The sequence below is a fragment of the Achroia grisella genome, unplaced genomic scaffold (genome assembly GCF_030625045.1).
Source record: "Achroia grisella isolate CSIRO2021 unplaced genomic scaffold, CSIRO_AGI_Agris_v1 utg980, whole genome shotgun sequence".
Taxonomy (NCBI): Eukaryota; Metazoa; Arthropoda; class Insecta; order Lepidoptera; family Pyralidae; genus Achroia; species Achroia grisella.
In genome coordinates, this window is record NW_026713079.1 from 107,838 (window position 1) to 121,031 (window position 13,194).

Here is a 13,194-nt window from a genome sequence, read left to right on the forward strand (position 1 = left end):
AACTGACATAAAATTTGGATTTCATTCTCGTGTGATTGTGAATTCTTCTTAGCTCGATATCACTCTAAATTTACAGTAGATTTGACATATGATAAGAGTTTATAATAGATAAATAAAGATATTTTGATTTGATTTGATTTATGCTTCAACAATGCCCATTCCCTGTTTATAGTTATATACGATTATATATATAGAGAAAGTGTTGAAAATATATTAATTATACTATATATAATATATTTTCAACACTTTCGCTGGAAAATATATTTTTTATAGAATACTAGCTGCACCCGCGGCTTCTCCCGCATGAAATTTATAGCCTATATTTTATTCTGATGTATAAGCTATATTACTGTAAAGTTTCATCAAAAGTCGTTCAGTAGTTTTTAGGTGAAAGAGTAAAAAAATAACTCGCAAACTTTCGCGTTTATAATATTACAAAATTGACAGATGTCAATTTTGTATCTTAGGAACATTTTCTAATGTCAACGTAATCATTTCAATATATTTTAATATTTAATTTACTGCTAAATTCCCCTATTTCCGAAAGGAAGTGACGTACATAGGCTGGCTATATATGTACTACCTACAGGTAGGCCGACAACGAGCTCAAATATAGGACAGCAGTTTGCATAATGCATGGAAATGAATCGCTGCGTATGATGTACTTACCATACTTAGGTACAGATTATGTTTTAATTAAATGTATATTTTATATAGATTATAAACATTGCATTTTTTTTTTTAATTATTGTATTGTGCTAAGGAATTATTTAATGCAGTTATGTAACTGATGGAATAGATATAACATATTATCTAATTTATATAAATGTATTGAAACGGAAAACATCATAGCTGAATTTAAAAAAAAATGTTATATTTTTTTATTTATATATTACTCTTTATTACACCAGAAATGAAAAATATATAGCAGCCGATTCTCATACCTACTGAATATGCATATAAAATTTTATAAAAATCGGCCAAGCCGCTTCAGTTAGTACATTGTGACACGAGAATTTTATATATATTATCTGTATTAATCTCTTAATATCTATTATTAAATTGCACCGTTATATTATTTCTGTTCAGTGCGCCTGTTGACTGGTAGATAATGTCATCAGGCATTAAGTCCGCCATATACATATGATCCAAATTGCTACCCAATTTAATACTTTGTTATTTGTGTATCAAATAAACGTAATTTCTTCTTTTTTTCATATATAATTTTGTGTGTAATAGATTAAATAAAAATGTGTTATTAGTTAATTTTTATAATTGGGTTGTTTAGATTATTGTCACGTCTGGGACCTGTAGTACTGTGCCCTACATAGATCTATTGTGCTCGCCCTTTTTCAGAGTTCGCTACCCGTAGGTATACTTTCCAAATATCTCCTTTGGAAAGTATACACTCTATCCTGAGGATATACACATATTCCTAAGAATATCCTTCAATTCTTATCCCTTATATATAAGAATTGAAGGATATACTTAGGAGTATGTGTATCTTCTCAGGATAGAGTGTATACTTTCCAAAGGAGATATTTCGTTTAAGAATGAGTGGGCTACAACCACGTAGTGGCGTTTCCTCTTCAGTTTGGTTTTCCCTAGAAAGTTTAATATTTAATGGATGTACCTCATTAGTGTTCCAACGGTGCCTCTGTGCCGCGAAGTGTTCTGCTCGCGGTAGACTCTCCAGGTTTTCCGGTAGTTTGATTGGTTCGCCATCTGGTACAATAGAAATAGAAATAATCTTTAATAGAATAAATAGAAATAATCTTTACACAAATAAACTTAATATAAACACTTTTGAATAATCTTATTTTTTTATTCTACCACTCATTCGGAACGTAGACTTATCACAAGAATAACGCGTAAGAAATTTGCTTATTGCTTATTTAAATAACTGATATTTACAATTATTATTATTTCATAATGTGTGAATACAAACTGCCAATTAGCAAAATTGACATAACTAAATTAATAGTTACTTGAGTAACAAAATAAATCAGTTATAATTATCAGAGATGACCAGTCCCCGAGCACGAATATGACACCCACTTTATTCAAATAAACTTAATATAAAACTGCCTATACTCGCTGTTCGACAACCATCGAAGAGACATATCCATTCGATAACCTCCCTTGAAGCACTTATTATTGGTCCCGACGCCCCCAAAAAAGCAGACCACATCGCGCGTTAGAACTAGTATCATATGAATTAATAATCAAGTTTATTAATTGCTGTAACTACATTATTTCTTGACTGTTACATAATTTTAAAACAAACACACTTGTTTTGTGTTTTAAACTCATTACGTATGTTAATCAGATTTATTTATGCACTTGCAAATGAATTCCTGTTTATTAATGGGAATGAATTTATTTACTTGTAAGACCATAATGTATTCTTTCATAATTTATTACGTTATGCTATACTAATAAATATAATCTTTATCTTTACACAATATAAAACAAAGTTAGCGCTGCTGTCTGTACGCTTATATCTATTAAATTACGAAACAGATTTTAATGCAGTTTTCAGCAATAGATAGAGTGATTCAATAGGAACATTTATATGTATAATACATGCATGTTATAGTATAGAACAAGCCTAAAATTCAAAGACTTGTAATGTGTCCGTGCGAAGCCTGGACGGATCGCTAGTAGAGCATAGAACTGTTCCCTTATACTTTTAAACTACGCAACGGATTTTAATTTCAGTTTTCGGCCATAGATATGTACAGTGATTCAAGAGGAAAGTTTATGTATATATATATAATACATGCATATTATAATACAGATAAGCTAAGAAATTAAGATATTTGTAAAGCACCAGTGTGAAGCCAGGGCGGGTAACTAGTATATAACTCTACTAGCCTTTACCCGTGTTCTCCTCTGCAGTCAATTAGTTGTTTTCATATTAAAAGATAACAAACAAACAGACAAATAGACACGCTTTCTCATTTATACTATTAGTGTAGTTTCATGATATCTTAATTTATCTTTTTATTCGAAAGTAGTAAAGAAGAAAAAATAATAAAGACTATAGCGAACTCCTTGATAGGTTTTTATACTATTTTTAAATTTTATAATAATATTCTTTGACATATTCTTTATTGTTACTTTCTATTATATATCGCTGTCATACTAGTCGCATTTTATTTAATCTCCGTATTTTCCTCATTAAAACCCTCAGCACCTCTCACTCATCAGACACATTTGATACCTCCGCTTCAAAGACTTTAGTATAATAATTAATACTACATAAATTTATTTATTTAATAAATTGTTATTGGCTCAGATATATCACAAGGAATATTTTCAACAGAATGATAACGTTCAAAAAACTTGGAGCAATCATTTCCAAATAACCTTTAATTAGACTACAAATGACAGAATTAAATTTAATATATTTAAATTAAATTGTGCTTACAAAATATTTACTTATTTCGATTAAGGGATTCCATAACAACAATATACGTTTTAAGACGAAATCGTAAATAAAACAATAAAATGTAGCAGAAACGAGGTGAGAACTGGCCAGTTTTTGGCAACATTCGTCAAGAATGTCTGCGCTGCAAGTACTTTACTGCCTCCGACTTTACAATCCACACGTGCGACACTAAACCTTATGCTCCCGTAATAAGACCGTTAAACCTGCTAGGCACTGGTGCAGCGATGGTCTAACTTGTTGAAATTCCAACGGTGTTCGCTTTACGACTGTGCAAACTTAACAAGAGCACGTATTAAGCGGATGTGACTCTTATGTCATAGGTTTCAAGGGGCTAATTCGTTCACCCACAACTGAGAGTAGAGGTAAATATAACTTTGTTAATGGGGGACGTAGAGAATTTCGCAAGGAAAGCTTTTGCTCGAGCGCCCACTAATTTTGAGCCCAATCGTGGTTAAAGGATAATGTGTGACAATTTTTAGCGTTCATCCATTGCAGCCTAAAGTATTTTTAAGCTGCGAATTATTTGCTAAGAGAGCTATAAATTAACAGTGGTTTCACTATTTTTCTTGACTACGTGTGGGGACATACAGTTTTAAAATAAAAAAGAAAAAAAACATAGTGTTTTATAAAGAACATGGCTGTGTAAGTGTACCTACACGATATGATTAATGTTACAAAAAAAGTATATGGCCAAATACGAATATAAAACATTCATGGTTTTCTAACAATGTTTTACTTTTTATACATATTAAGATTCGAAATTTGAAATTTGAAAATTATTAAAAATACATTATGGCGTTCAAGAAATATTTTTATTTTCTTAAATTACTTAGTACAAACACTAGTGAACAAGAAAATAGTTCTATTTTTTGGGTCCGTTATTCAGTATTATATAAGAAAAATATTTTTGTAGTGTAGGAATTAGTTAATTATTAATTAGTCGTTTATAATCAATGGATGTACATTTTTTTAAATATCTAAATACGTAATACAGCTTTCTGAAGGCAAAAGATAAGACGGGTTCGCATATTAGCTCAGGTATACAGCGAAAAATAAGAGCCAGTAACTTTTCTAATTTCTTTTATTTAGTATATGTATATGTATGATTATATATGATTTTCTTTCTTTCTATATAATAATCTACACATATAAATAAAATTGTAGTGTTTGATTGTAATATTGAAATAATCGTTTTTTATTACATGCCTATTAATATAAATATGGTACATACACCAAAATAAATTTTTTACAATTTTTGTCTGTCTGTTTGTTCCGGCTAATCTCTGAAATGGCTGGACCGATTTTGTCGGCACTTTTTTTGGCAGATAGCTGATGTAATAAGAGGCAACTTTTTTATTTAGAAAAATAAAGTTAAATTCCACGCGGACGAAGTCGCGGGAACAGCTAGTAATATATATAATTATAAATAATATATATAATAATAAAGTTTGCAAACGAACCAAACACATATTTCAGAATGTTTTTCAATTTAATTACATTTCATTATAAAAGGTGGCTGGTAGAAAATACTGCAAATGTGAAAATACAACTTGTGAACTAAAACGGTCAAGTTAGACGAGGTAAAGCTCAAAATAAAATACTATGCCAAACCATCTGGCCTACATAATAATATAGGGCTCATTACCTATATAAATAAATAAACAACCCTGAGCAAGTAACACAGCGTCATTTAGTCCCATGGTAAGCAGGGCTTGTGTTATGAGTACTAGACAACTGATATAAATACTTAGATATTTTTTTTGTAAATACATATATGTACATACATAATATACATACAAAACATCCAGACATAAAGAATTGTACTTATCAATACAAATGTTCTCACAGTGCGAGGAATCGAACCCGCGACCATCGGAAGTAAAACGGTGTGCTGAACCGCTAGACCACCAAGGCCGTCGTATTCCCAGTAGTAGCTCGTAAATGGGTTTTAATAATAATAATCTCAGGACAATTCACACAGAGCCATCTAGACCCAAGTTAAGCTAGCTATAGCTTGTATTATGGGTACTAGATAACTGATACAAATACATAGATAATTTTTTTTCATAAATATATACATAATATACATAGAAAACACCCAGACCGATACAAACAATCATAATCATGAATACAAATGAATGATACAAATGAATGATACAAATGAATACAAATATCAAACAATCATAATCATGAATACAAATGTTTGTGCCGTGCGAGGAATCAAACCCGCGACCATCGGACGTAAAGCGGTGTGCTAGACCGCTAGACCACAGAGGTCGTCAGTTTTAAAACCACCATTCAATATGACTAAGATTACAACAGTTACGTAACAATCTGATCTCATGTTGTCTGAGACCTAGTAAACAATAAAATCTCAGAAACTCACAATCTGCGATAACAAGATGTAAACAACCATATTATTACATTTTATAATCCTGATAAATCAGTTACAACCGCTCGAACGATAAATTCGATTGTTCTTTTAATAGAGAAATCGTAAATTACATAAAGGTTATCGGTGTGCTATTAAACCGAAGTTAAGCAAAAGCATGTTTCTTACCTCGTTCCATACAATACGTGTTACTAAGAAAAAATTCTAGAATAACTAATTAAACTCAGAGATTTTTTCCATAGCATAAGGTATTTAATATCAACGTTGCATACTAATCAGATTTTCTTTATTATTCGTTATGTAAAGAACTTTACTTAAAAACTCTATAATATTTTTACTAAAAAAGAGCCATCTTCAGCTATAACAATAAATGAAGATTGTATAAAAATTTGAAAAAATATGCAAGACTTTAGAATTTTGGAATAAACGAAAAAAATATCTTTATTTATATTTACCTACTGTAATAATAGAATGAACAGAGAAATAGAAATAATCTTTATTCAAATAAACTCATTACAAGCACTTTTGAATAGTCATATTTTGATTCTACCACTCATTCGGAATGCAGATTCATCACAAGAAGAATGAGCAAGAAACTTGTGTGTTGCTCTTTTTAATAGATGTTTTTTATATAAATAATTACAGTATAACAAGTAAGAGGCATGCGATAATCAACATAGAAATCGCTACGCACTCATTATTAGTGTAATCAGATAATATTGTCAGTGCTATGGATTTAAAGTTTTTCTATAAAAACATTATTATCGTTAACGAGAGACGAGCGGAACGTAAAAAAAATTGTACCGTAAATGAAAGCACTTTTTTTTTTATTAAGATGTTTACGGCTCTGCAAAATAATAGCAAGTATATTTATAATATTGTAGGTGGAAAGTCAGTCCATAGCGGTTGTAGTGACAGATCATATCTTTTAATCAGGGTAATCCATTATCCTATTATGAATTAATGGTCCATTAACCCGGCCGAGACCAAAACACTCTCATTAAACATTAATATGTCATTATTAATTGGACTTCTTATTAGTTATGTACACATGAATAGCTTCTACGAGGAATTATATCAGTTTTCTACAATTATCTTATCTAATTTGTTTAAACATCTCCATCTAGACCTGGACAGTTTTTACCGAGACCGACTTTTAAAAGTCCATTCTAATATTTAGATAGTGTAAAACAAAGTCGCTCCCGCTAATTTTGCTTAGATCTTTTAAACTAAGCAACGGATTTTAATGCAGTTTTCAGCGATAAAGAGTCATTCAAGAGGAAGGATTGTATATATCACTAGCTGCACCCACGATTCCGTCCGCGTGGAATTTAACTTTATTTTTCTAAAATAAAAGTTGTCTAAGTTACTCCTTATTACATCAGCTACCTGCCAAAAAAAGCCCCGTCGAAATAGGTCCAGACATTTCAGAGATTAGCCGGAACAGAAAGACAGATAGAGAAAAATGGTAAAATATGTTATTTTGGTGTATGTATCGTATTTATATTCATTTGCATGTAGTAAAAAACGGTTATTTAAATGTTACTACGTATAGATAACTACGTAATTCACACAACGCCATCTAATTCCAAGTTAAGCAGAGCTTGTATAGGTATTACTAGACAACTGATATAAATAGGTATATAGATAAAATTTTTTTGTTAAGACATACATAATATATAGTTATATAATACATATATACTTGTGCAGAGCTAGGGCAGGCAGCTAGTGTTCTCTATAACGTTACAATTTTAGTATATGTACTGCTGAGGTAAGTACTACGTAAGAATAACAACATCATGAAGTGCTCTATATTTTTAATATTGTTTAAATCCCTGGCGGATTACTAAACTAACTCATAGTATAATAATCCACCTATCAAAAGGTTTTAACCCAGATACCTGGAAGTCGTTGCCCCCGGAGTAAAGGGGTTCATCCAACTTTCATCCCTTAGGGGTTCTGCATGACCGGGTCATATTAAAATTCGTCTGCGTGTGTTCCTCAGTCGCACCTATTTCAGCCGACAAGTAACTTGCTTTGTAATCTGTTTTTCAGTTGTATAGTGAGATAAGGCAGTATATTACAATATACGGATGCATAACATCTTGAGTAGAAGGGACAGGAATAGTTAGTAATGTGGACAACCATAGTACCATGTCGGCTTGATCTCCACGAGGTTCCCCTGGAAACCATCATAACAAATTCGTGGTGAATTGGTCACAATCGGCTAACTGATCTGACATGCTCGTCTTATCATCCTCCACTGGTGCCCGTAAACCTTTAGCGCAGGCGGGTGCACTATATTATTATCATCCATAAAAAAAACATCTTAAGAACAGATGAGTGGAATCACGGGCATCACATGATGATGTGTACTGATCATATACACATATATATAAGCGGTTGCTCCTGACCATCAAATGGTGCGTCAGTTTTCGTGTCATTATAATTATACAAATAAAAAATAAATATTAAAACAGTATTTATTCAAACAAAGCACTTTTGAAACTTTGCAACGCAGACTTATCACAAGAAGAATGAGCAAGAAACTTGCGTGTTGCTCTTTGAAAAGATACATTATTACAATAAATATCAAACAAAATAATTAATAAAAATAACAATTCTACAATAAACTATCATAAATTATAAGATTATTATCAACTAAAATTAACCCGTTTCGTACCCAGCCCAAAGATTTCCACAAGCTGACATTTCCACGCTGAATTGCTAGCGTAATCCTTCGAGCCGGATAAAATAATATTAAAATAAATAAACAGTTTCATAAATATTTAAAGTAACCAAATAAACTCCTTATCATTACTTTTAATCATGCAAATTCATTGTTCGTCACACCAAATTTGATATTATACGATAAAGAACTGATACCACAGAATATAGTTCGCAGTCATCATTTTTAATCTGTATCTGATAGTAATTACGCCTCTACATAGATAATTATTGTACGCGGAAGATCAAGTAATACTGGACAAATTATCTATAGCAATTAAATATACTGTAGGTACTAGCCAAGTCTGCATAACCTTGAAGAAATTACTTTTGTTCAATATTGTTTATATTCCGTAGTTATAAGTGAAATGTGAATAGAACAAATAGGTAGCAAGCCTGAATGTTGGCATCCGCGGAAGTTGGGAAATAAAAAAAATAACCTTGACCACATCAAATTTATATCTTCATCGTCTTAATGATTTGACTGTAAGAAAACAATGTAGACACCATTCAGAAAAGATTTTTGCCATTTTGATTGGCAAAACAATTATGCCATAATAGTAGTTTTGTACTGTTATATACGATACCTGTATATAAGTACATAAGAAATAACGGAAATAATTTCGAGATTTAAAATAGACCTAAAAAAAGAATCTCTATTTTTCATCCAATATTTACATTTTACATTGTACTTCTGCTCGTGCTTGTTCTTGATTATTCTAGGCTTGCACCGTGCTAGGAATCGAACCCGCGACAATCGGAAGTAAAGCGGCGTAATAAACCACTAGACCACCGGAGCCCTTCAATAGGAGTACTTAATTTACATGTATGAATATTATTTCGATCGTGCGGTTTAATTAAGTAGTTTAACTCCAAATAACATTACCGCGACAAATTAATAGTTCATTGTGAAACGCTGAAATTCAATATTATCTACTTAATTTTTTATACGGATATAATTATTTCATGATATTATAATTGAAAATGTTCGAAATTTATCATTGTGGAAATGCAAAATATATTTTATCGAATTAGGTGTTATTTTGCGAAAGTTCCTTTCATTCATTGATTAATTTCACGGCCTCGGTGGTCTAGAAGTTTAGCACACCGCTTTACTTCCGATGGTCGCGGGTTCAATTCCTCGCTCAATATTTGTATTTATGAGTATGATTGCCAAAATAAGTATCTATGTATTGATCTCACAGTTGTTAAATACCCATAACACAAACTCTGCTTAACTTGGGACAAGACGGCGTTATGTCATCATCATCATCGCAGCCCGGAAGACGTCCACTGCTGGACATAGCCCTCCCCCAAAGATCTCCACGACCTTCGGTCCTGCACTGCTCGCATCCAATGCCTTCCTTGACGGCGTTGTCTTGAATTGGGTATATTATTATTAATATTTTATCGAGCTAAGCAGAGCTTGTATGATGGCTACTAGACAACTGATATGAATACAGTTTATTTTTATAAATACATACATACAACATAGAAAACACCCAGACCGTCACAAACAAACTCATGAATACATTTTTTTGTACTGTGCGAGAAATAAACCCGCGACCGTCGCAAGCAAGGCGGTGTGCTAAAGTGAGGTCTTTAATTTGTAATTATCGTAGTTTTGACTTTATCACGATTAAAATTTGTTTCTCTATTTGGCAGAACAAAATTCTAAAATATTAGTTTTTGGTTATTATAATCGTTTCATAATCACTACACTGACCAGCATGTGGTTGAAAGAACTGTACCCGGAATTAAATCTTTCTTAAATGTAAGAGCAATCTCGCCATATAAATCTTTCCTAACTGTTAGAGCAATCTAGAGAGTTGAGATCGATTTATTAAAATAATACTAGCGCACGTGACAAAACTATGAACACGCTGCGTTTCCTTTCATCTTTATAAGAATTAGTGATCGACCAGTGGTCGAAAATCGACTATAATTAATATAAATTATAGAAGTATAGTCTTTGAAAATAGAGTCTTAATAGTGTTCAAACTTAATACTATCCTTCTATAATCATAAACATTAATTTGAGTAAAAATGGGTACAAGGTTTTTGCTTCACGTATAAATATAATTATGATAAGAAATAAAAAAGTTAAATTTATGTCTGTATATTTGATTATATTTTATTTACGTGTGTTATATTTGTAATTTACCTATATTTGCGTCTATTATATTTAATATAAAAAAATAGTTATTTTCTTTAATGCGAGTTAAAATTGCATATGTCTTTCTTGGAGCTATCTCTAATTTCTGAGTAGGTGTGGTATACTCAATTAATATTTAAATGAAAATTACGATTTCAACAATAAATTAATATACATTAGATATATTAGGTGTGACATATGTATATTTATTAAGTGAATTAGTAATAAAATTGTAAATAATCAACTATCTTAAAATAAAAACAGATTGTGTACAATTTGAAGTTACGAAATTATTTTAATTATATTATAATATCATTCTGAGCCTGTAGCTACCGTAAAAAATATCTCAATATGTACTTATATAACTTAATGCTTACAAACTTACAAGTCACAATTAAACACATTTGTTAACACAACAAAATACAACATCACTTATACCACACTTAGGTACTTGAAATGGCAAATAACAAGACACTTCTTAAACTTCTGTATCACAAGAATCGATTTAAGCACAGCTTAAAACTTGAGCGTTTGTAATTTGTTCAATTAAAAAACCCTAGTTCAATATGTTAACATTGTACTATCATTTACTACTTATAATTAAGATTAAGTTTATTGAATCTTCTTCTCGTCTTTCTTGGGCAAGAATAATGCGACGAACTTCTGTAGTAACTCTGTGAATATTAGAGTACCAATAAAAACTAATAATGTCCCGATCCAGTGTCCAAAAGTGAAAGGATTCCTGAAGTAGACAATCGAGAACAGTAACGAGACAAACTTCCTTAATGTGACCGTTAGAGTCACTGTTAGGGAAGCGGACTCTGTGGTTAACACATACACTGCACTTATGCACAGTCCTTGTGTCGATACATATAGTATCAGCCAAAGAACTTGCCTTGGGAGAATGAGACCTAAGAACTCGACGTTGGGCGTCTCTGTCGCTAATTTGATATGCGTAATCAAATTAGACGACGTTGGCAACCAGAACACGAGCGGCATCAAATGCGTATAGTACAGCGCCTCCCAAGGATGCTTCCCGTATTTAGAATACAGGGATTCTTGGAATATCCCCATCCGGGCTGATACGAATAGGGCAAAGGTTAAAATGGCTATCCCCAGACACCACCATAGCCAATCGATAAACTTCAATCTTTCCTCTTCGGCGGCATCTTCATGCGTCTCTCTCGGGGCTTTCACGTCGCCACTCGACTGTATAGTGCATACTGCGATGCCGCCTGAGATCATGAATATGGCCAAATATTTCAAGAATGGATACTGTTTCTTCAGGATCCATACGCCCATAGCCATGTTCGCCATTAAGGAGCCGGCCCTGAATATCATGTGGAGTGGCATGGAGATATTGAAGTCGAAAGCATAGTTGTTGGCAACACTGCTTGTCCAGAAAAAGCCAACTAGTATGATGTATTGTTTGAACGGTATGTTCCTTTTGGCTGTCCCGAACTTGCCCACTGTACAAAATCCTATAGTTGCTATGAACAGGAACTGTAGAAAGGTCGCCAGGTTGCCAGCACCTGGGTCCTCCTTTACTACCATTTCTAGGAATACTACGTTGGAACAGCATCCAACGAAGACCATAGTCATGGCCAAAGCCGCTTTTACGTTCATTTTTGATCTGAAATAAAGTTTAAAAAAAATCAATTACATATCCACAGTAAAATATATAATGAGAGCTACTTGAAACGGCAAATAACAAAAAAAAAGTATAAATAATAATGAACTTATTTATGTATATGTACAGTTATTTCTATAATATACTTATAATTACTACTAATAAGTTCTGATAATAAACAACGATTACTGATATCCAATTAAATCAAAACATATATTATTATATACACAGCAATATCGTAATTCTACAACATCAACTCCTCATTAACTCATTATTATTACCTAATAACATATACAATGACAATTGAAGAAGCAATAACTATATGTTTACTACGCACACATACATTTGCATTATAGGTTATGTAGCCGGAATTATTTATGTAAACTAAATAACAATAAATGGATTAAATACTTACATGATTACTGTATTTGGTGAACACAAATTGTAATTTAAAAACACTAAATATCACAAAGTAATTTACATTATTGATATAAGTGACAACATTCACAGACGGCCGAGCTGGCGCTAGTGTGCGTTACATCGTTTGTTGTCGTGACGTGACCGTGGCCTCGATGATAGTACGCATGCGTGGTACGTCGCCTTGATAAAGCAGTACACGTTGAGCATGACAATAGATGGCGCTAATCAAGAAATGTGTTGACAAGGAGAAAAATACTTGATAAATTATTTTTTTTACTTTTAGTATTGCATTCTATTCTATTAATTCAATCACTTAAGTACACATTTGAATTTTCAATAATATATTTAGGGATAAATTTCGAATGTAATTTCAAAAATAGAGTTTCCATTACCACTAACTTTTTAAAAAATAATCG

The 13,194-nt window shown here is 32.0% G+C and overlaps 1 protein-coding gene across 1 annotated transcript; it reads right to left on the bottom strand.

Annotated features, from left to right (window-relative positions):
* Positions 1-11,033: 11,033 nt before the first annotated feature.
* LOC131854376 (UDP-xylose and UDP-N-acetylglucosamine transporter) lies at positions 11,034-12,903 on the bottom strand. Its single transcript, XM_059205491.1, has 2 exons — positions 12,774-12,903; positions 11,034-12,361 (listed from the first exon to the last, which is right to left on the bottom strand). The coding sequence occupies exon 2, from the start codon at positions 12,352-12,354 to the stop codon at positions 11,341-11,343; it is 1,014 nt and encodes a 337-aa protein (XP_059061474.1). The 5' UTR covers positions 12,355-12,361; positions 12,774-12,903; the 3' UTR covers positions 11,034-11,340.
* Positions 12,904-13,194: the final 291 nt, after the last annotated feature.